The following is a 25088-nucleotide window of genomic DNA, read 5'->3' on the forward strand; positions in this document are numbered from 1 at the left end:
TTCTACAGACAAAATTGTAGATCTTTCCAGCTTTTGATCGTCCTTGACAACATGTAGTAAAGTCACCTGTTGGGTGCTTCACGGTATCCGCCCACTTTTGTATGTCACGGCACACAGTGGACTTCAGAGTGGACTTGATAAAATTGGGACACCGGTTGCATCAACAAGTTTTGCAAGGACATGTTTTTTTATAGATCACTCGAAAACATATAAAACTATGTCGATATGTCGCATTTGTTGAAATTATGATAACCCTGGCACAGTTTCTCATGACTTTGAATATATGTTTTAAACTTTAACTATTGCATCAATCAACAGGTGTTTTCACACTCCCTGGTTGATCTCACATCGTCCCATATCATTCTGATCCACTGACATTTCGATGTGAACTTATAGCTTTGAACTACGACTATACCCAGTACTGTGATCTTCAAGTTGAAAGTATCTGTTAAAGAAATTGTTGCTGATGATGGATACGAATATCGACTTGATGCATTATTTGATCAGATTTGGGCAGTGAGAATTTTGTGACTCATTCTGCATTGCATTACTGTCATTTTGCTTTCTTTCAAATTTGGTGTGTTTTGATAGTCTCATTCCTATATGCATGTACCTATGTCGTCTTTGTTATACCTGGTAATGCATTACACTCTGGATTTCTTTTTACAATAATAATTTTAATTCTCATCTCAGACCTTTCACGGTGTTACCTTCGAATTCTGTAAATTGGCTGTTAGTATGTTAAATTCCGATTTGAGCTCCCATGATGCTTAGTATGACAGATTGGCAATTCTATAAATAGACATGTGTCATCTTTTATATAATTGAATACTGAAGTCGCATGACTGAAACAAGATAACTATAACTGTTATTGAAATCAACTGATTATTGTAGAACTCAATGTTATCAATTTATAGATGCTTATGCTACCAGATCTCGTGAGTAGCACATGACCTCTTGAGCTGAATCACGTGATTCTCAATACCTGTACATACTGGGGTATAGTTTTCACTGGTAACGGCTGGCCGTTTAACAGTATATGGATTGTAACAGTTCAGACAGATTAGCCACTTATTTTGATTTCCCATTTACACTTGTCTAGATACTCGTTTATTTAGTTATCTATTTATCAGCAAGTTTTGCAGCCGAAGATAAAAATGTAGCTATTTTTTTGGTTGGTTGGTTGGTTGGTTGGTTGGTTGGTTGGTTGGTTGGTTGGCTGGTTGGCTGGTTGGCTGGCTAGCTGGATGACTGACTGACTGACTGACTGACTGACTGACTGACTGACTGACTGGATTGATTGATTGATTGATTGATTGATTGATTGATTGATTGATTGATTGATTGATTGATTGATTGATTGATATGCATGAGTGAGTCGTTTACAGATTTGGAGAATGATAAAACATCCAAGGACAATGATTTATTAAATGAGTCGAGAAGTGTTCTAGAACAATGGATTTTACTACCATGCTATTAATGCCATCAAAATGTCCTCAATACGGAAATTGGTCTCTGATTAAATATGTGTCTGTATGTGTGTTTATGTGAGTGTATTTGTGTGTGTGTGTGTATGTGTGTATGTATGTGTGTGTGTGTGTGTGTGTGTGTGTGTGCGCTTGCGTGCGTGCGTGCGCGTTTGTTCAACATTTCACATGAAATCAAACTAATTTTGCTGAAAAACATAAACATTTCACAAAGAGTACAGACAGAAAATAATTTTGGTATTTTCTCTCAATAACAAGCGTTTATTTCAAAATCCATGACACTGTCAGCTTCACCCATTGTATTTGAACTATAAATACCAAACGTTAATGAAGAAGTGCATGATTCCGACAAAATGCAAAGTCGGTGTGTATCTGAGTACCAAGACACTGCATATCTCAGTCAGAGATACCGTGTAATATAGTCCTGGTCTTCACAATTACTAGTATTTGTGCCAGTGGGACGGGGAAACATGTTGTAGGCCCACGTCTAGTTTTGAATACAGCTATGCTGTGGTGAGATCACACATGGGTTCGATTCAAAGTATTTACACCCCAGTACAATTACTTTCTAATATTTGCAAGTTTTATGAAAATATGATAGTTAAATAACATAAACATCTCATAGCGTTATTAAAAACTTTCTGACAGCATACTACAGATGAAATATGTTCCTATCAGAAGTTAATATTAATAGAAAATATCTGTTAATAAAAAGTAATAATATGTAAATTTCAGTATAATGTAGGCAGTACCTAGTACAAAGGTCACACACTGTGCGTTTCTAATTCTTCAACTAATGTTTTGAGTTACTAACTCAAGTAATATGGTGTACGGGATGACACCTGTTTTAGGACAGAGTCAGTGTACACATAATACAGGCTGATAACCAAAGCCTGCCTAGGTGTCTACGTATCGACCTTTTTATCTACTACCTGAGATCCATATGCAATAAATTTGAGAAATTTGTAACAATTTCAGTGAAACCTTATTGCCATTGTGTGAATGAAATACAGAGTTACAGTAAAGTGGCAAATCGTTTTGACAATAACAACATAATGCTGGATAACGGCCTAATACTAATAGTAATACAATCATGTACATCTAACTAAATGTGCAGATGATACACTACCATCTCTCTCTCTATCTCTATCTCTCTCTCTCTCTCTCTCTCTCTCTCTCTCTCTCTCTCTCTCTCTCTCTCTCTCTCTCTCTCTCTCTCCTGACATTTGACAAGATATCACAGATAATTTATACAAATCGATGGAATTACTTCACTTGCTTACAAATACTCGTGTCAGAATTGAATGCTACTAGTAACATCGTATGATCACCACCAATTAACATGTCATTAACATAAATCACATTTACATACCATACAAATATTAAAAGAATTTCCTTCTTATCACGTGATTACCATCTATATGTGTTTACCACATAAAATCCAATTCAACAGGTGTTTGTAAATTGTGATAGAGAATTACATGTAATGTATCACGCACGGTCTACAAATGCTTTACGTGCAGACTGACACGATCACGGAAAACAACATACACATTGACATACCAGTCACCTTCAAATCAAGGTGTAAAATCGCAAATGACAAGCAAATTTATCTTATTTAAAGCAGTTATTGTTTGTGAATTTCAATCTTTAAAACATATTATTTCACATTCAATCCTAATACATTTCTGGCATTAATAGAGAAAACTCCACCTTTAGTTAATGTGTTCTAATCATAGAGGTATGAACTCTCATTGTGAACTTTAACCCCACGGGAGTATTCTGCTTTGAACCGTGTAACTATCAATCATTAGAAAACCCCTGATATAGCTTGTAAACAATGTGACCTGTGTTTAATATAAATACAGAATAGTGCAACTGTGTAAGATTTGGTTTAGAATTGCAATGCTAATACAAATATTATAAATAATGGATGTCATGTATATTTTACCTGCATAATATATCCAGTTGAACTTGAACAACTTCATCATTATCCCTGAACCAATATGTCAAAAATAATAGGAATGTTATATTCATGTTAGAAACGAGCTTGTAAGTATTGCATTTTCTCTATTGCGCAAAATTAAAACAAGAGTTTGTCTGTATACATTGCGGATCTGTAATTCCGGATTTTTTACGAAGCGGAATTACAGATCCGCGATGTATTCACAATAGTGAAGAGAGAAGCGGAATGACACAGATCCGCGATCACGTGAGTCAATATCTGCCCTAAGTATTCCACCCTTAAAGAAAAACAGTAGACTATCAAACGAAAGAACGAACAGTACAAAAATAAAGAGCAAGGATCCTTGTTTCGAACTGATACTATAAATAGAATTACAGGTAATGGAAACTTACAAGGAATAAAATAGTACAATTCACATTCATGACAAAATCATGTGAAAACGATGTCGGATAAAACAACTATTAGTAATGTCAGTACTCGTTAAATACATAGCGGTTTTCTTGTTGACTCTTGCTATCTTCTGGCTCGATAACACCTCCGCACGTGCTAGCACTGTTCACGGCCAATGGCACAAAAACCGAGTCACAGTCAAAGGCTAACTCGATTCTCCTCCACGTTTCTCTACTACACAGTGCGAAGGAAAGAATAATTTGTCTATATCTTTCAGTTTTTTTGTCAACTTAATGGTCGGATTAAATCTTTTCTGATACTAATTTTAGTATAGTATTTGCAAGATGTACATGTGGTATACTAATATCACTTTTACTGAGAAAAGGGTGACCCTTGAAGGTAGTTAACTATATAACATCATATAATAAAGTATTGCATTTTCTCTTGTTTTAAAATTCATATGTAATGTTTTGTTTTGGCTTTGAGTCTTGGTGAACAGCTTTGGCCGTTTTCCCTTATCGACTCGGACATGCGCATTAACTTCTCGATGAAAAACAGTCTTTTTTCCGATCGAGTTTACGTCAATTCACCTCTTCAGAGCGTTTATACTTTATATCTGTTTTCAGGTGCTATGGCTACACGGATGATAGCACATCGTAAACATACAACACTTCGGGAGTATCATCGGTAAGCATAGACACTTCTGTTGAACTGGAATGAATACTCAAGGCTTTCGGGTTCCAGTCTTTTCTTCTTTGCAAGATGGGTATCACCACAAAAGCAATGGCGGCAACGACACACAAACTTCCCCCGATGTAGAAAGCAATGGTGAATGATTCCGTTTGGTCAAAAGCAGCACCTGCGATTAACGAACACAAATATTAGGATTTACTTTTTACAATAACTTGCGAATTACCCTGTTCCGACATATGACCCATTTTTTTATTTCACCTCTGTCCGTCCGTCCGTCCGTCCGTCCGTCCATCTGTCTGTATGTCTGTCTGTCTGTCTGTCTGTCTGTCTGTCTGTCTGTCTGTCTGTCTGTCTGTCTGTCTGTCTGTCTGTCTGTCTGTCTGTCTGTCTGTTTGTTCAATCTATTTGCTCTTATATGTCTGTCTGTCTGTCTGTCTGTCTGTCTGTCTGTCTGTCTGTCTGTCCGTCCGTCCGTCCGTCCGTCCGTCCGTCCGTCCGTCCGTCCGTCCGTCTGTCTGTCTGTATACTTTGAGAACAAAACTTTAAGACATGCATGGCTCGCTAAAATACAAATATACAGAGATGTATATAAATACGTCAACAGAGATGTACATAAAAGTCTTTAAATTGTAGGGAAGGAAGAACTCAAGTGGCGGCTTGACTCACAAATAACCAGTGAACAGTTCCATTATGCACATCACTGAATCCTCATACCAGATAAACATCTTTTTAACAAGAAGTAAAACGCAGTCCCGCTTACCTGCTATACTAGGACCGACCATAATACCAATACCGGCAGCAACCATGGTTAGAGTCCAAGCTTCGGCCAAAAGTTTACCACCAAACAAATCCATACAGGCTTTGAACAACATAGCGTTTACTATGCCGACGAAAAAGCCAAAACCTGCAATACAGTGGGAATTGTTTACCAATGTTAATTACTCCAGATATAAAATTGTTGTTCACGTATACGACAAGTCCCTGCATTTTTAAAAATGCATTTGTAAAGATATTTATTCTGTAACTATTCTTTTTCTTTAACTTTTTTGGCACATTGTCACAGAAATCGTGGAAATATGCAATGTTTACAAAGTGATGTTAGGCCCTACTATACTCGAGATGTTGAGGCAAGGTGATTAAACTTCCTGCGAATTTCCTGCGAATTCAATGAGCTGAACGTTCTTTTGTTTTTATACGTCTCATACTCAAAATCATACCATGGAAATATTTATTTTTCATCTATTGTGAGCAGATATACATTAACTATATGTCATTAATTTTCATTTACATGTAGCGTTACAATTCAGTGTATTAAATGCTATAATTTCAGTTTATCCGAAAACACCGTTGCATGACCGTGGGGGGGGGGGGGGGGTGGGGGTGGGGGGTTAACATACCTGTTCCGAAAACGATCATTCCTGTAAATGAACTCATAAAAAGTAAACTGAAGATGCCAAGCGCCATCACAGCTGATGACAGCGCATAGACGTAGACAATGTGGAATGGTAAACGATCTCCAAACAAGCCAGCACTGGTACGACCAATCAGATCTGTTATTCCCATGGCTGTAAGAACCAAAGTACCGCGGAATTCCGGAATGCCTATTGTAGTCATAAATTTTATCTGAAAGAGGATAATTTCGGTTAGTTCTTTGCTTCAACTATTGTTTTCGTCCTTACAACAACACATTCATGGCGCGATATGAATACCTGCTATCGGTATAACATTTACGTATTGTATTGACTTTGGTGACATTAAAATGATTTCTGCAACATATATTCCGAAGATAACAAGAGGATTAAATGACAAATGAATAAACATTTTAAAATGTATGCAAATATGCCTAGCAACAAGACTATGCCCATAGCAACAGCCAAATGATCACGTATATTGCTAAGACTAATAATATCAGGAATTCATACACAAATTAACAAAAACATACAAAAATGTATGCAAATACATCTAACAACATGAACACGCCCATAGCAACAGCCAAATGATCGCGTATATCGCAAAGATAGCAGCATGGTTGGATAGGCAACTGGATAGTCATTCAGCAAATGAACACCTATTGTTAGCATGGGCTAGCATTGGCTAGCATATGGATAAACATTTTTAAAAACGGTAAAGTTGTGCTACAATGCCATTGGCGGTATTTTTATACGATGTGACTGTAGATTCGTGGAGAAATATGTTTGATCCAAAACTATTCAAATTATCATAATGTGATAGGAGTAAAACTTGGAGGCAAAATTATGTACATTATACATTAATGGGGCTGTTCAGAAATAGGCCGATACTACTCTAATCACAAAGTTCCATTTAGACGAATCTATGATCGATACCATAGCAGACTTGATTAGATTATAACGGTACTTTTCTCACTTTTGTGTCATGCCTATCTCAGACAAATATAAGCATATCATCTTACTCATCAGGTTTTGTTTGATTTCGATACGTGTTGTAGCATATCAAGGCCACACGATACATTAGTCTGATTATGATTAAAGATTACCCAATTATGAATAGTCAATAACATCGAAAAAAAGTTGGGAACGTTTTAGATTTTGAGATTCTAATACACTCGATTTGTAACCTAGTACTACACTGTGTCGTAATGTACCTGTATGTGTATACATGGATTGGACTGAAGTGTCTTGTCGTGGGTAGGATTCATGCTTAACTTTCTTTTCAAGTTGAAACTTACGGGAAGGAGGAATTTGGAGTTTTGATCTAGTTTTCAAACACATGGATGCTATCTAAAGTAAATTATCTACTGTGACGTATCACGGAAAAGGGATAAACATGGAAGATTTCCTTGCATAATAATTATGATGACACTTATCTAGAATGTGATTTTAACATTTGTTTGGGGCTTCAGACCACCATAGAGGCCTGAGATAGCGGGTTTAATGGTTTTGTGTCCCTTGAAATACAGTAGAAACACAGTTGGGTGGAATATGTGTACGTATGTACCACGATAGCGGTCTGAGATACAGAAGTACCCTATCTGTTGAATACAATCTCCGATATCTTGACAGTCGTCAACGTTTCTGATATTACATGCATTGTGTATGTACTGCTGTGTATCGCCGGTTGCAAAGAATTCGTCTACAGACAGTAAACATTTATGAAGATCTCTCATACAACAAACTTAGTACTGTGTCATCACTAGACAGCCATACACATCGTAAATCGTCGTCAGATACAATGTATCTCCTTCGTGGTTCAAACTATATCGTGATTAGTCGCGATAACCGTAGTTGTTTAAAAATAGTGCAAACAATAGTGAGTTCGTGCAGAGAAGGTAAATAATATACGCAATGTAAGATTGATATAGATAATTTGTCTAATCTGTGACGTCATAGCGAAATATATTATATGTAACAATAACGTATTTGGAAAGATATTATTCGACGTCAGAACTGTGGAACTGCGTAAAACACGATAGTGTGACAAACAAATACTTACCATATTAATGAACGGAAATATCAAAGACAAGTTGAGGAAGACATTTCCCATTAACCACAACAATATTCCAGGTGCTTTAAAAGTCTTTGAAAATGATTTAATATATTGCCTAAAAGTGTGTTTTTGTTCGATATTGGCAGCTTCTTTTTGTCTCTGTAAAGCTTCTTTTTCCTCTTTAGTGGCCTCTAAGTGTTTCCAATTTCTGTTCCAGGACTCGGGTGCTGGTCTGAAAGTAGCTGTACACAAAATGCCTAGTACGAATAACATCCCACTAAGAATTCGGAACGTGTTTCGCCAACCCAAATTTTCACATAAAACCTCAACTGTTGGATTCAGAATAAGTGAGCCTGAGGAGAATAGATAAAAGATTATAATTTAAAATAAACTTTCGTTTTGTTTCTTAGCATTCATTAGCATCTCCAATCGTGATTCCAGTTATATCTTGCACACCTCAAATAATCGTATCAATCAATCAATCAATCAATCAATCAATCAATCAGTCAGTCAGTCAGTCAGTCAGTCAGTCAGTCAGTCAGTCAGTCAGTCAGTCAGTCAGTCAGTCAGTCAGTCAGTCAGTCAGTCAGTCAGTCAGTCAACCAACCAACCAACCATACAATCAATCAATCAATCAATCAATCAATCAATCAATCAATCAATCAATCAATCAATCAATCAATCAATCAATCAATCAATCAATCAATCAATCAATCAATCAATCAATCAATCAATCAATCAATCAATCAATCAACCAACCAACCAACCAACCAACCAACCAACCAACCAACCAACCAACCAACCAACCAACTAACCAACCAACCAACCAACCAACCAGTTACAATTCGAAATGTGAATGAGGAGTTTAGAATGTTCGTATAGTTTCTAAAGCAACATATATATATTAATATACACATATTGATATGCTGAAAACATAATGCTATACACTATCATACATACATTTGTCCTTTCGTTGCGTTATAACTGATTCGTGTTTTCCAATGTTCCATCACAAAATACTATCACTTTCAAGAGTATTATGACGTCACAAGTTTATGAGTAAGACAACGCTATAATTGCTCAGTACTTTGTCATTCACCATTGTAAAATAGCTCGACTTTTTACGGCTACAGTGGAATACGTTCCTTCAAGTGTTGAAAAAAACTACTCCCACTCACGAACATAATTAGAATTCTAACTACAGGTTAAGTATATTTAGTAACCATGGTAACCTACCTACGCTCCATCCCAGAGTGGCAAAACATGTCGCCCTTGCACTGTTTTTATTTGGAAAATAATCACTTATCAAGTTCAAAGAGGCATTGTCAAAAAAGTTTGATCCCACTCCGTAAACAACACTGTATGTAATGAAGAGGAAAGTTGGATTTGGGACGAAGGAAGAGGAAAGCAAGCCAATACAGGACATGATAACACCGCTAAAGACGACCTTTCTGTGTCCAAATCGTTTGAATAAACCAGTGGATATTGGTGAAGCAAAGAAAAACATTCCGAAGGCCACCGAGCCGATCCATCCTGCGAAGTAAAGAAATTTAAAATAATGTTTGAAATATGAAAATAAAAAAATTATATAATTTTGTCGAATCAGTAAGTGATTCAAGGCAACATGTAAATTTCATTCTGTATTTGATAGGTCAGTGCTTGTGTTAGCTAACCGACATACATGTTTGACGATTTGCCTACTGATCCAACTGACAAAGAGCTGAGACCGATCATATCGGTACTAGCCTTGAATGACAAAGAGCTGCGGTTTTCCTGCGGTTTGTGGATACCAAGATAGAAGTCTACTTGATGAGTGTGCACACAGAGACACAACAAATACAGTTACTATTGTTCAAGATACTATTGGTTTGAAATCACGTATGAAAACTCGTTCGAAAAAAAATCATATTCCGTACTTAATAGACCCTGGAGTGAACGTTCGCTACAAGGTCGATGATTATACTATCAAAACCCAGCTTGTCATATATAATAGTGGCGAGAACAGTCTACATGTATGTTCGTTTCAACGCATCGTGTTACATCGTGTAATTTTAAAAAATACTCCATTTACAATATAGAATTGAATTCTATGGCGGTGCTGGTGCTGGTGGTATTGGAGGGGGGGGGGGGTCATCCATTTCATTGATCACAGGTATACAAGAATAGCGTTAATGGATCTGTTATATGTACAAGTGCCAAAATCTCTTCAAAATTTAGTTTCTCTCGCTCTATCAGAATAAATTAAAATACATGTAAGGCGAAAACAACAATCGTGTGTTTCCGATTACATGGCCTTAGAAAATAGGGTAGGTCGGGGTTTTATTTTATTTTATTTTATCTTTTTAATTGTTTGTCTGTTTGAAAAATATTGCTCCACTCAAAAACAAACAAACTGTCGGTCAGAATACATATGCTGTGATAATTTGATGAAATATGTACAGGCATCGCTGGGTCAGGAACACAAACGTTCATGAAAGTCAAGAAGACAAAGATTTTCTTATCTTATTGTTTTAAATGTTTAAAGAATGTTTAGGGTCAGAGGCTTAAACTAGGGTCGGTCGGGTTATCCGATATTCACTTTTGTTATTTGACATAATGTACCGAAATTGATCAACAGGCGGCTTATGAACTTTTCATTCCAACATTATGATGTGTACATTTACCATAATGTCATACATGTATAAAAACATTACTATATCTCTACATGGGAGATTTCATCCTTGAGTGACGACAGAAAAACCTTTCATCTCAATATTACCTTCACTGATATCACGATAAAGGTAATGATATTAATTTTTTGAGGCATAACAAACTAACAACGTGTATATATAACAATGTGCAGTTGCGAAATATGATGCACGTTGATTTGGAGACTTAAGTAAGTTAAACATTCATTGGTTTGTCTATCACACCCTACCAAGGTCAGTCGCGGCGATTAGTCTTTCATCTTAATTAGTAGACATGCATCGCTGTTAATTAATTTTACTAATGATAAATTGTCAACAAGTACACTTTGCTCGCTTTGTTCAATGGCACAGTTAATACTGTTGTTGGCATCACTTTTATCAATGCACTCTCTGCGGTGCCTGGATTATATGCAATGCTGTCACGATATGATATGCAAGATGGGGCAAACAGAGACGGGCAATCTTGCTTGTATGGGTGGTGGATACATAGAATATAACGTTACGAATCGAATATGGTGATGTTACTACTTTTACACCATCTTGCTTGTATGGATGAATACAAAAAATACTTGGTTACTAATTATGCTGCCAGTATATAGAGAAAAAATTCCCTTTTCTTGTATCAAGTGAACATAGTATATGGAGCAGACACGTATAACTATTCGTAGCAACATTATTCGACAGTTCGTATCCATCGCTAATACAAATCCGCAATCCAGACAACACTTCGCGTCCCCCGTGGAAGCAAGTAAGCTTACAATGTTCTTATACGTCTCAAACTGCATATCAAAGTTCATCTGACCCTTTGTCTGTGTACGGGGTCTGTAACTTTGTCGGTTGCAACTATGCGTATGTCGTTGAAGTTTATATTTTTATATACACCCTTTTTATGGCGCTACATTTTATGACAAACAATAAGGGACTCGTTAAAATACCCTCTCACAATTATGACGCATCGACGAACCTCTCGCCTACGTGGGATGTTCCGTTCATTGTATGCAAATATCGTACGACTAGGACTCCGAGTTGTTTTTCACTTTCCGCATACCCAGGGTATTACTCGTAAATGTATTGTTGGTAACAAGGTCACGCTTAGTTTGATTATTCCTTGTATAATATGCAGTCGAAGTTGAAAAAGTCTTTGTACAAAACTCGTGTGCGTGTGTTACGTTAATACCACTATAAAGGACAAGTTCATTGTGCACAAGTACTGTATTTTCTATCGTGTGATATATATGATTCGTTTAATACATGGCATCCACTGAACTTTTAATAAGTCTATAATTATACCGGTACACTGAATATTGTAGAGCAGTGTCTAAGTTTTATTTAGTTATGTCTTTTTATCTATATATAAATATAACATTTATTATGAAGACACCACAATGCCATGTGAACAGCATAGACATTTGACCTTTGACCTGTATTCTCCGTCACTCAGACTGCAGAGTAGAGACAGGCGACATGCAAATAAAAGGTGATAGTCAGATATATCACCTTTGTTCTTATTTAGTGCTGGATAAGGGAGACAAATCCACACGAGGTTAATATTTTGTCACCACTATGGCAGTTGTCATGTCAACTCACATCTACATTTTTGTAACTGAATCGTTGGATGGGAGGGGGTCGGGGAAGCGCTTTAATATGTCAACTGAATCAACTTTTGTAGGAACGTTGATTTTATTTTCCGATTTGAATGATTTATGTAAAACTATCCAATATGTGTATAAAAGAATGACGAAATAACTTGGTTTGGTGAACAATTTGTTATTTCATATAAACATAGAAAATTACGCAATCAACAGTACTAGCACATCCACGTGAATCGTGAATCGTGAATCTACTCTTCATTTTCACCAGCTTTAATAGTCTGCACAAAGTGCTTGGTGGTAGCTAAAGAACATGCCGAGGAATAACAACACACTACATGTATACTAGGTGTCACATTATATTCATATTCAACAGAAAATGTAATACTTAAAAATCCCTAAACTTAAACACAAAAGTATTAATGTGTGGGTGATTTCTCGGTACATTAAACTCTAGTCCTGCTTGCAGACGATATACGGGACGCAAGCTGGGCTAATTAAACTCAGAAATGAAGACTAGGATACCATCTATAACTCATTAGTGACTGGTAGCAACAGTGAGTTCAACGCTCCTTTACAGGGCCCTCCTTTAAATTTCAAGAAGCGAAAAACAAAGCTTGGTTCTTTCACGCAGCGAAGGCATGACCTTTTCAAAGGATCGAGTCGATATACAGGGACTACAATGCTTACAACATGCAACATACCGTTTGCGCAAGCGCGTTTAACATTACTTGCAGACAGCATACTTAACATTACTATTCTACAATGGGTGTATAAAGTAGGTTGCGGGAATAACCCACGACGTACACAACAAAGAACTTTGAATATAGAGGAATGATGCAATACTCCCAACAAACGGTCGTCAATAACCGGGATTAATAACTGGACTGTATCGTAACCCAAGCCGTGCATAATGGTCCAGTCTTTTAATAGTAATACTTTCAAATGGCGCTAAACACCAAACAAATTGTAGTACATCAGTCGTTACGTTAAAGTACATGTAGAAAATGGAATGATGAAAATAAATAATTTACAACATTACATTGGGAATAATTTTATGACGTAAAAGGGGATATATTGAAATGTGCATAAAGATTGTCTTGCCGCTCGGGAGTGAGTTGGTGATATTTTTCAGAACTTGAAGAACACGCGTAAGCGCGCCACAACTTTGAATCGTCTTTGGTTTTCCACAAAAGTTGAAACTGTTTGTCATGAATAGTTAATACAAATTTGTCATCACCATCTATATAATAAAAACACTTTTATGTGTTAAGTCACATGCTAATTTACGTTTTGACATAGTAGTTTACGGATATGTTTTTCTAACCATCGATCATACATCGCAGTCAGCTATCAGTGGTTCAATATTGATGGCGATGACCATTCGAATATCCACTAATTTTGTTTGTCGTGTACAGTGTGTGTTCTTCGTTCAGATATTCAAATTGCAGAGAAGAGCAAATACTGCAATCAGGTTCACGTATCGGGCTGGGGTTAAAGGTTCCTATCGCATGCTTATAGTTATCAGAATTTGATAGTTAGTCGATGACAGATGTCACAAGTTGAAATCGCGTAATGAAATCATCATGGATGAAATGAAAACCCGGAGCAAGTTAGTGGAATACATTATTTTACTAGATTTACAAGTCAAATACGGCATATAGTATAGCAACAGTAAATTACAGAGACGTTACGTTCCGATCAAAATGAATCCAATATATTAAATTCAATTGTATGGTATTTTTTTCAAATTTACGAAAGTCGATGTTTTTTAATTGACCATGGAAGACCTTACAAAAACAACATCGGACAATAGGTCCACACCCTTGAATTTGACCTCTAGTATGTTCGTAGCCAAATCCACCCGTATAGTGAAAATCTCTACAATTCGCTTTTCCTTTGTCACAGCTGTGCAAAAAAGTTCGTTCTATCTCTGAGCTCTATGAAACCCAAAAATATAACAAATCTAATGACAAACAAAAACAAAAATTGCAAAATTGAAGGATAACTTGGGGTCATCACTGAGAACAAAAACATTTTTCAGGGTTGTTTATGCGAAAGTCCACATTAACATACAATGTGAATAAAGTAATTTAATTATAACAGCATAACGTTTAAACTGACCTGTTTCGAAATCGCTAATGTCATACTCTTCTTGCAGCTTAACAAATATTACTCCAAATGAACTTGGGATTCCGGTAAATGGTATACACAGTACAAACGTACAGAAAGTCACTAGCCAGCCCCACTTGTTCTTGACCTCTACCATTTTCGCAATTTTGTGTCGCCGTTAGTTCGTCCCGTTCGCTCGGCGTTTGACTGTACGATCTCAGTGACAAACAACGGACACAATCAGCTATCAGCTGACGCACAGCTGGGTATTTAATATAAATCAGTCACATGGCTAGGCCTGACCAATTAGAATACAGCAGTGGGCGTTGCCTGGCCATTGTTCTCTCAGACGCGTTGATAAGGTATTGACTGTAGTGCTAATAATGAATACAACGGGCTTGCCTAGCAGTTGTTTCGCAATCAGCTGCAGGTCGAAAATAGCAACAGCATCAGAATTATTCCATCATCATAGGATAGAGAAGTGAAACTGCGTTAATTTTTAAAGGTACAGAGTTTATGCAATCATAGAATTACAGTAAGTGCCATCCAATGCAAAGAAATCATAACAACATATTCAAATGAATGGTGTGACATCATTAGTTGCATATTAATAAGATTACATCAATTTAACATAAACAGTTGTTGTCTCCTGGATACCATAAATTGTGACGTGAGGGACGGGAAAAATGGACCATTATAATTATGGGGTGAGATCACCGCCAAATGAGTAAATATGATTTTGTTATATTGCATCATGAAATCCCTGTTATATCATTTTTATTATTATTTAGTAGTTATTTCAACAGTAATTCATAAAATTATCATCATTTTATCATTATTTATGAGCAAATGAACAACAACAACAACAACAACAACAACAACAATAATAATAATCATAATAATAACAATAACAACGAATCACTGTCTGTTTACTATTTGCCCCAATCAATTCTAGACTATATGACGTGTACGACGCGAAATACAAAATGAAATAGCTCTTTATTTCGGTATTACATGTAAGATAAGTCGACAAATTAATTACTTCATGCTGATTTCAACCATCAACAATATTAAAGTTTGTCTTATCATCGGTAGTACATGTAAAATCATGACAAATAGTCAGAAGATGCCAGACACGCTGTTATATATTTAAGCTGACTTTGAGTCTAATAGTGAATGAGATGAACTTGAAATGCATAATAAGAAGTAAAATAAATGCAAATGTATTTAAAAAGGAAATATGAAGAGAATGATTTCATTAAGCCTGAAGAAGTCTGTCTTAGGGGAGCATATAAACCCACATAACAACAAAGTTCTGAGAAAGCACTTCCATATAAATGTCTGTTTACTCGCTGTTTTATTATTCTTATAAACAACGTAGTTTAAAAGCTTATAGTTCCTCTTTGCAAACGTTGACAGGTGACATATACTGTGTACCAAATTTTTTATTAGTTAGTACATATATAGTCATGATATTGATAGTTGATTGATTGCATATATAATAATTGAATTCAGTATACTTCGTCATTAACTTCGACCAGGTTTCACCGTAAAGACGACCGAACATAGAATCCCCAGCGATATTGATGACCAAACACTCTTTGTGTAGTCGTACTCTCAGTAGAAATGATGACATCAGAAATTGACTGAACGTTTATGATTTTGATCTTGATTGTTTTTGTTCATAATTTCTACGAAAACCGAAAGATTGTGCATGTATAGTACTGATAATCCAAACAATTGGTGATTTAAAATATGTCTGAAGTTGAAAGTTATTGCCAGGTATTGAACTCAAGGAAATGACATTTTATTAATGGACACTACGTCATTGTTTTGCAATATTAAATACTGACGAGTCACCGAAAAAAAAATAGTTAAACGAGAAATGAACTACAACTAAACAGTATAAAATGAACTTTGGTTAATTTCACGTCGGTTGATATAAGTCAACTACCTACGTTGTCTTAAAACTGGTAGGAACTCTTTACAGAAACGGAAGAATAATATTAAACTTCTTTTGCGACAGCAAAACAATTTAAATTGCTTGCAAAAATGGTATGTGTATCTTCAGTTTGACAAATGTGGATGTGATTTTGAAATAAAATATAAATTGAACCAACGTTCCTATTAGGACATTGTATATGTTGTAACTAGCGATCCAGCCCAGAGCTACATATTTATAACTTATGAAGATTCCTTTGAATATCACTAATATCATTTTATCATGAAGGAAAACATGGGTCCATATTATATATAAATAAGAATTTGAAAATTTCCAAATATTACTAACGATAGCATTATGAAACATGACCGTTCTCGCGTGTCGTAAAGTCATCGTCGTAAACCACTGCCTCTTTTACGTCACCGTCCATAACAGCTTTGGTTTGCGAAATCGAGAATGCGTAAAGGAGATGAGGCGACGTAATGACTGGTACTACACAAAGAAGGCCACGACTTGACTACTGGTAAACAAACAAGGTCACACCGATCCATCACTCTCCACTTTAATAAACTGATCAACATGACTATAAAAAGAAGTTTTGTATACTGCTGTCTAGTACATATGTATGTTAAGTATTTACAATTTTGTGAAATCAGTTCTCTGTGACGGGAATATTAATCCTAGTCTTGATGACATGCTGTCGAATAACAGGTGGTTCTGTATTTCACTCTTTGCCTGTATATAAGATAATACAATTACCATGTTCAAAACAAGTTTTACATAACACTGACTGAAATCACCATATCAAAGCACTTGCATAGTTTGGTATGTTGTTGATGTCACTATTGTGACCTTCCACTTATAACTTGCTGTACCGATTTTTAAAATGCAAGATCCTTTAACAATCGTAAAATATTAGACACACCAGTTGGGAAATTTGAAGAGTCGAATCAATGTTGGTTTATTTGTATCGAAGGTTTCCTTCCTCCATTATCCGCATGTCTAGATATAGGAAAGGGAATAGTTTACAACTGTACTGTAATATTTGCTGGTTTTGTTTTCCAAACTCCAACTTACGAATGTCAAAATAAAGTAGAACCTAATGATTTCTGTATGAAGTAGGTTGTCCACAAAATGCGCACCATACACATGGCGACCATTAGACGTACTAGTGAAGATACCGATAGCAGTACCACAGATAAAATTTGCCTCAGAGTCAAATTTTGACGGTGCGGTGTATAATGTAAGCATTGACTTTTACTAGTAAAATGCCAGTATCATCGAAGAATGAATCACCGGGCATTGTTCTAGGCGTATCGCTGAAGTTTAGCAAGGTCGTAGGTAACATTATCCTAATATCCTATCACGTGACTTAAATACTTTAATGTCCTCAAGGACGTGGAAAGATTGTGCAACTTCAGCTAACGTGGTAGGCAACGTGCTTTCTTTTATCTTTCACATCGCTTCGTCTAGATTAAACAACGAGAGAGGTACGGTATTGTCATTTTTCTCACTAACACCCATTGTGGGTAACGAACAGCCCAAATCACCTACACTGAGTCCAGGCTAAGAAATACATGTAATATACATTTGAATCAAAATCGACGATACATGCCACACAAACACCAAGAAAATCAAGATACCAAAGACAGTTTGTTGATTCACCAATCATGCCATTTGATTAGATATCAAACACGAACGTACATATCCTAATTAACGTGGACATCTCCGGGTGTGGATATACTTCCTGGTGTGAACAGTACGATGCTGCGATGGCTGACCTAGCAGTGACATTAAGTTTTGGTAAATTAAAGACTCTATTATTATGTCAAGGGCGAATTGAGGTTATGACGCATATGTCCAAGGCCGGGTATCCCCCGACTACACTTCCTCCAAGAATCAGTGGTAAAGATTGTTCTCGTACCACAGGGGACCCAGGAACCGTGTGACAAACAAAACAAAACAAAACAAAACAAATAAATAAATAAATAAATAAATAAATAAATAAATAATTAAACTATCAAATAAATGACACATGAACAAGCAAACGAACGACAAGTATAGGGACAAATAAAATAATTAAATAAACTAGCAAATAAACAGATACTCGTTGGGGTATACGAGATATGTTTTTTGTACCCATCACTATAAAAAACATAGTTTCAACCAATATTTGAAGATAGATTGATAAATTCACTGATGTTGATATCATATCACTGAGTTGTTGATCATCATTTCCATTGCATACGAACATTTTGAGTAGTAAACTACAATGTAAACTACCAGCATTACATTGTATGTTTTGAACCGGCTAAATTTATTATCAAGTATTAGCATTTCAAGTACACACTAGAAATGTATTCTGAATAGTTCAAGGATAATGGGAGGTTGAAGGTACATGTATTAAATCGTGGTCTCGTGGGGCGATGGACTTTACTGCATCTCCGAATGAGTGACACGAATCTATATTGGCACACTATGTTGTTGAAAATATTACCCCTTATTGGTGAATCTATATTTGGCACACTCTGTTGTTTGTTTGTTTGTTTGTTTGTTTGTTTGTTTGTTTGTTTGTTTGTTTGTTTGTCTGTTTGTTTGTTTGTCTGTCTGTCTGTCTGTCTGTCTGTCTGTCTGTCTGTCTGTCTGTCTGTCTGTCTGTCTGTCTGTCTGTCTGTCTGTCTGTCTGTCTGTCTGTCTGTCTGTTTATTTATTTATTTATTTATGTGCAAACCAGGTACCCATATAGTGTCTATGGCCCAGGAGTGTTATGTAAGAGGTTTTTTATTCAAAGGTTTAAATGTATCTGACATACAATGAAAACATTTCAAGATACTCTTAAAGTTAATTTGTCCTTGTTGGTAAGGCATTGAACTTCGATTTATGAAAACAACGAATCACCTTGAATGTACATGGTAGTAGTTCTAGGTTATCGATTTCGACATTCAATTAGCATCTGTATTGTGTCTTTTACATTGTGTCATATTATCTTAAGTGCTTTACCAGGGTTTGTCTTTTTGCAATTACCGTATAGAGACGTGTTTTAGCGTGTCTTATAGGGGCTTCACACCTGGAAATTTAGTCCGCTCTAAATCACTAAAGACGATAGTTCGTTGTTATTACATGGGGTACAAATTTTCTATGTTTACAACCTGTTGACAAAGTTACTTGAACGCCGCCCTCAACCACGTCCAACAACATTATTTAAGGAGATGGATGCTGGACAATAAATTTATGTTAAATTTTAAAAGGGTAAGATATCAATACTAAATGTGAGAAACCAAGAGAAACTGAAAAAAAAAACTTCCATTGATCGTTCCCGTTCCACGTTTTCCTATTAGGGAGAAAATGAGTTTTCCGGGAAACGTACGTTCTATGATAAAATCATGATCAAGATAAGGAAAATCTTAATTAAATCGTGAGTTTGTTCCCATCGAGCTTTGGTCTCGAGGCTGTGAGTGGAGGTGTAAATAGTAACGATACCGTACAGGAACTAGACTAATCGAGCCATAGTCTAGAGGCGCTACCTGTGGCTTCACAATTGTTGTGGAGAAGGATTCAAAAACACGGATATCTTCTTAGTCTAGTGCTATCCGTGCATCGATCTCAAGATCTCTCTTTATGGGTGAAGAAAGTATTTGATACCACGTGTTGCATCTACAAAGTTTGTAAAAAAAATCATTAGACACTGAAGGGTTTGCAATCATGACATTCCAATCTTTCAAGCATTTGAGAAACATGTTTGTTTCCAGCACCAAAACATGTATTGTCAAAAAACATTTCGTTTTATACAAAGGCGTTTCTTTTCTAGTTGAATACATGCCTCAGGATGGAATACTTATCACTGAGGTGACAACTACGTTTATGGAAGATACGGTAATACAAAAATGTGCTAAAATACATCCCACGGGATATTGTATACGTATGTACAAACAAAAAAGATTGGAAGGCTTTCCATAAAAACTGTACAATATGCTATAGACTGGCACAAGTCCCTTGGGAGACTTAATTGTTTGGTTCCGGTTATCCGACCCCACCTAGTTTTTCATTGCCGATCCTAAACTTCGTTTTACGTATTCGATAACAAAATAATAAAATCGCGAAAATGGTGAAGTCTTGTGAGTAACAGCGGATGTGGAAACTTACATCAACTTAAAACGACAATATAAAACTGTAATGGTTGTACATTTGACCATATGGGAAACAACAGAAAACACAACCACTATACCTGAAGTAGAGACTCACACGTAATTCTTTTAATCTACCTACCCCACCTATTCTAAGATGAGCTTAATCGGAAGCATTCAATTTTTTAGGCCTTATCTTCAAATGTTTTGGGTTTGTTATTCAGTTTTAGATTTTTAAAGTAAGGAAAACTCAACCTATATACTCTATATATATATATATCATATAGCATTTATGAGCTTTACTAGTCATCTCTGAAGAGTTATACACATTCACCCAACTATTTCACAATCACTCACTCAGGTTATCATTTTACACAAAAGAACACAGTTATGATTTAATTTTTTTTTTCAAATAAAGAATGAAAAATATCCGGAGACTCTAAATGACATTGTACTACATCATCCACATCATCACTTTATCATTTATGACTGTAGAGGGCGGACTGCAAGCACCCCCTAAAACGTCCATGTAAAACGTCATATTAACGTATTGAGGCCCTTTAGCTTCAGGTATCATTGATCCAAAATGGCGACGTCCTGTGTCCATGTGTACGTATGTTTCTGGTAAAGTTTGCATTATTCGTAGCCATCCAGACCGTGATTATCCCTTGTGGTGTAGCAGTATCGAGAAAGGTTTCTCAAAGGTAAAGGAATCACTTCTTTCCAGTGAAAACATGCACGCAATATTAACTACCAAGTAACTTTAAGACCACGTTTGTCAAATTGTAATTTGTTGACATGGACCGTTAGGACGGAGTCTTTGTGATGAATTCTAATATTATTTGTTCGTCAACTGGTGCCATTCGTAGAATTTCCACCATCAACATACACTGTGATGATCAACGAAAGTAACAGATTTTGATTTATGTATAGTTTACTGGCTTTGCAATGGGAACATCATAAATTGAACTGTGGACTACAAAAAGGGAGATGTGTTTTTTTCGTCGAGTCAAAACAACTTCAGCAAGATGTACAGAAGAAGCGTGTGTCGTAATGTTGACGGTACGACTATGATATTGCAACGTCGGTAAATGCAATCATGGATGTATTAGTGAGATATATCCATGATGCAATCAATACGGGGACACTTGACATGTACATCAGTGTCCACTCATAGCAGACGATGCAAATCAACCTTTGCTGAACGACTTCAAACCTTTCTAGCTAGTTGCTGAGTATGAATATAATTTATAAATGTTCATTGTAAAGCTGTTCGCTAATTCACACACCCACCCTTGCCAAAATAACGTAGGTATTATCTGTCCTACAAGTCAAACCAAACAATAGATACAGATATTAAAGCTAACTTAAAAGTTATATATGTTCATTTTTCCAGGTGACTGTGCAGTGACAGAAAAAAATGAGTGGTTCCAAACGAGCAGCAGCTCCCACAGTACAACAGATTAATGCTGATGTCCTGACCCAGGTATTCATTATTGTATGCTAGTTATTTGGTCACTTTTTGATAGTAGGACCATTAATTTGTGAGAATAGGTCAGGATTCTAAAATTTTCTAATTTAGTAGTCAATGTGAGTTCTGAAAATGTGAGATGAAACACTTGAATACTTGAACACTTGAAAATCAAAATTAAGAAATAAAAGCAAAACTTGAAAAAGAAAATTTACTGCAATTGAGTTGTGAACTGTTACATTGCTTTTCATTGGACAAAGTATTGGTGTAACAGAATCTGCTCCATTACATGTTCATATACACGTTATATACAAATTACTACTCCAAAAACTTTAATGTTAATATTTTACAGCTTGCCAGTAACTATTGGGCTCCACACAGCAATCTGCCGAGGAAACCCTTTGATGTAAAGGTAAGTATATGATGTTACTGACATCACATTCTGTGTTGACTTTGAACATGACAGATTGTTTGACATTACCAAAAGTAGGAGCAGATGTGGGATATTCAAAAACTGGTATTAAATGGAAAGGAGACAAACTCACACAATACCGTAGGTTTTCCTGTGTCACATGAGAATGCTGAGTGTATTCACTCAACCAATGAAAATGTGTAATCAGCCGAAATGCATGGGTACCCAGTACTTCAGAGCGCTCTGTTCAAAAAGAGTAGGAGCACAGAGTGCAGCCAACAATGTTATCGTTATTGTTTGGTTCTCTTTCTTTCAATTTCGAACATTGAGTGTTATATTGTAAGACCGATTCTGGTTGGCTACTCGTAAGTACAAGATTGGGTTCGGGAAGACCTATGGTATTGTGTCAGATTATGTAACGAGCACTTGTAAAAGAACAAATGACAGTAAAGGTAACAGCTAAAAAGAAATCGCGATGTGTACACTTCATTGAATTTTAATCAGAATGGATGCCCTCAGGCATCAGCTAACCCCTTCTAATAGAAGGCATGGAAAGTTTTATTTGATCAATATTGACTTCTGTAAGTAATTTTACATTAATTTCTTTGGTTTAAAATATTACAATAAATATCTTCTTTAGCTAATCATAGTCTTGTAATCTGTTTCTGTATCAACAGGTCATTGAAGATATTTACAGAAAAGAACTGCTTGGCTCAAAGTGAGTAGGTTGTATGCAGACACTATAAATACAAATGCTACATTATTGCATCATTGTTCATTTAATTCTTAGACAGCAAAATAGCTTCTTACTTATACAATATCCATTTTTGTCATCATTGAGGGCCGAGTATAGATTGCAAAATGTGGTTATGCAAATTACGTGATAATTATTGTATGGAATAGGGTGAGATGATAACAGATTAAATTCTCTATCTACCAAGATTGGGGGTGGGGGTGGGGGTGGGGGTATGGGGTATTTGGTTGTAAATTATCTGTCTACCAGGGAGTGATGTGTTTGTACACAAATAACTACAAGTTGAACAAAACTGGATTATGTCATTGCATAGACTGTGATTATTATATTTCATTGATTGACTCTCATGTGTGATTATCACTGGAAATGAATTTTAACTACCTTTGAAACACTATGTATTTCAGATTTGCCATAAGGAGAGTAATGTTACTGGAGTTTAGTCAGTATCTGGAAAACTATCTTTGGCCAAATTTTCAACCAGAAAAGGTCAGTATTTGGAGTAATTAATTTTGTTCTACTTTTCCCAGTTGCTGTAGAAACAGTTTCTATTCGAATAAAAATTCAGATTTTAGATATGAAATGTGATGTGTTTACATCATGATGACATCAAATATGATGCTTTGATAATGTTTTGGTAAGCTGTATGTGTGTGTGTGTGTGTGTGTGTGTGTGTGTGTGTGTGTGTGTGTGTGTGTGTGTGTGTGTGTGTATGCATGTGTATATGAGTTTGTCCATGGAGGTGGTGTATTGCATATTGTAAGTATATTACAAATGTTTGAAAGAATATTTAGCTTTCAAGCCACTTTGTGCAAGTACATATTTTTTAAACTCTCTCAAATGTACACAGGTTCAAATTTTGAATATATCCCAAACTAAACCCACTGAGACTAAACCAACGTATTACTGAAATGATTAAAGTCATGTCATGAATTGTCCTTTCTTTTCATTATGGAGAGATTGTCTTGTTTATTTTACTTTCCTGAACTGATAGTTGAAGTCTTTGAATGTAACGTTCAACCATAGACCCTCCGTTGGTGGATGGTAGTAGTGTTCAACCATAGACCCTCCGTTGGTGGATGGTAGTAGTGTTCAACCATAGACCCTCCGTTGGTGGATGGTAGTAGTGTTCAACCATAGACCCTCCGTTGATGGAGGGTAGTATGATTCAACCTTTAATGATGTGCAAGATCAACAGTTGAAATCATATCTTCTAAACCAAATGTTATTTAACTTGTTTTTTTTGTTTTTTTTGGTGCAGTCATCACAAGCACACTGTCTCAGTATTGCTGTTATGATCAATGAAAAATTCAGAGAGAAAGTACCAGCATGGCAGGTAAGTTACCAAGGTTACCTGCACAATATTCTCATTAAGAGTTTATTTACCCTGGCTAGAAATGTCAGTAAATACATGTCATTGTCTTATAAAGGAGTGCAAGCAGAAGTGAATGGTAAATGGAGAGTCACTAAATATCTTACAGCTAGTCTAACCCAACACCTGATATGAATGGTAAATGGAAAGTCACTAAATATCTTACAGCTAGTCTAACCCAACACCTGATATGAATGGTAAATAAATGGGGCATTGAAATCAACATCCCTGTTGTTCTATAACAATAATGCATATTTACTATTGTTTTCTTTTCAGGTCTTTAAAAACAATCCTGAACACTTCCCTGCTTTCTTCAGGAAAGTTTTAGAGTTAAGCCTTGCAGAAGAAAGTGTGATATCAATAAGAGAAAAAGCCCTACTCCTTACGTTTATCATACACTGTTTTAACAGTCTGGTAAGTCAATTTTTTGTACATACCGAGTCATTCCCAACTGGCATGATTTGATCACCACTAACTATTTCACAACTTCACTAATTACTAGTCCTGTCATAAAATGGTGAATGAAGTATTGGGTCATATCTAACATCAAGGTAGAGGATGTAAGTTCAAATCTGTTCACATTGCACTGCTGGTGATACATCAAGAGTGGATTGCCTTGCACTGCAG

The 25088-nt window shown here is 36.1% G+C and overlaps 2 protein-coding genes across 2 annotated transcripts in view; one reads left to right on the forward strand and one right to left on the reverse strand.

Annotated features, from left to right (window-relative positions):
- Nucleotides 1-3739: 3739 nt before the first annotated feature.
- LOC144453516 (monocarboxylate transporter 2-like) lies at nucleotides 3740-14585 on the reverse strand. Its single transcript, XM_078144829.1, has 6 exons — nucleotides 14402-14585; nucleotides 9238-9534; nucleotides 8008-8354; nucleotides 5934-6159; nucleotides 5297-5440; nucleotides 3740-4702 (listed from the first exon to the last, which is right to left on the reverse strand). Exons 1-6 carry the CDS (start codon nucleotides 14544-14546, stop codon nucleotides 4479-4481), a joined length of 1383 nt encoding a protein of 460 aa, XP_078000955.1. The 5' UTR covers nucleotides 14547-14585; the 3' UTR covers nucleotides 3740-4478.
- Nucleotides 14586-21042: 6457 nt separating this feature from the next.
- The window catches only part of LOC144446990 (RNA helicase aquarius-like), a 28104-nt gene continuing 24058 nt past the window's right edge, over nucleotides 21043-25088 (forward strand). Inside the window, exons 1-7 of the mRNA XM_078136871.1 lie at nucleotides 21043-21159; nucleotides 21852-21941; nucleotides 22279-22338; nucleotides 23016-23056; nucleotides 23497-23578; nucleotides 24351-24425; nucleotides 24738-24875. Of these exons, the coding sequence (XP_077992997.1) occupies nucleotides 21876-21941; nucleotides 22279-22338; nucleotides 23016-23056; nucleotides 23497-23578; nucleotides 24351-24425; nucleotides 24738-24875 (462 nt within the window). The 5' untranslated portion in view covers nucleotides 21043-21159; nucleotides 21852-21875. The remainder of the gene's footprint in view (nucleotides 21160-21851; nucleotides 21942-22278; nucleotides 22339-23015; nucleotides 23057-23496; nucleotides 23579-24350; nucleotides 24426-24737; nucleotides 24876-25088) is intronic.

The sequence above is a fragment of the Glandiceps talaboti genome, chromosome 2 (genome assembly GCF_964340395.1).
Source record: "Glandiceps talaboti chromosome 2, keGlaTala1.1, whole genome shotgun sequence".
In the NCBI taxonomy this organism is placed as follows: domain Eukaryota; kingdom Metazoa; phylum Hemichordata; class Enteropneusta; family Spengelidae; genus Glandiceps; species Glandiceps talaboti.

Excerpts from the sequence above, each read along its gene's own strand:
- LOC144453516 (XM_078144829.1), bottom strand. The coding sequence starts at position 14,546 with ATGGTAGAGGTCAAGAACAAGTGGGGCTGGCTAGTGACTTTCTGTACG. Across the intron at positions 8,355-9,237 it reads CACTCTGGGATGGAGCGTAG|GCTCACTTATTCTGAATCCA; the intron begins GTAGGTTACCAT and ends TATTCTCCTCAG. Across the intron at positions 4,703-5,296 it reads GGTCGGTCCTAGTATAGCAG|GTGCTGCTTTTGACCAAACG; the intron begins GTAAGCGGGACT and ends CGTTAATCGCAG.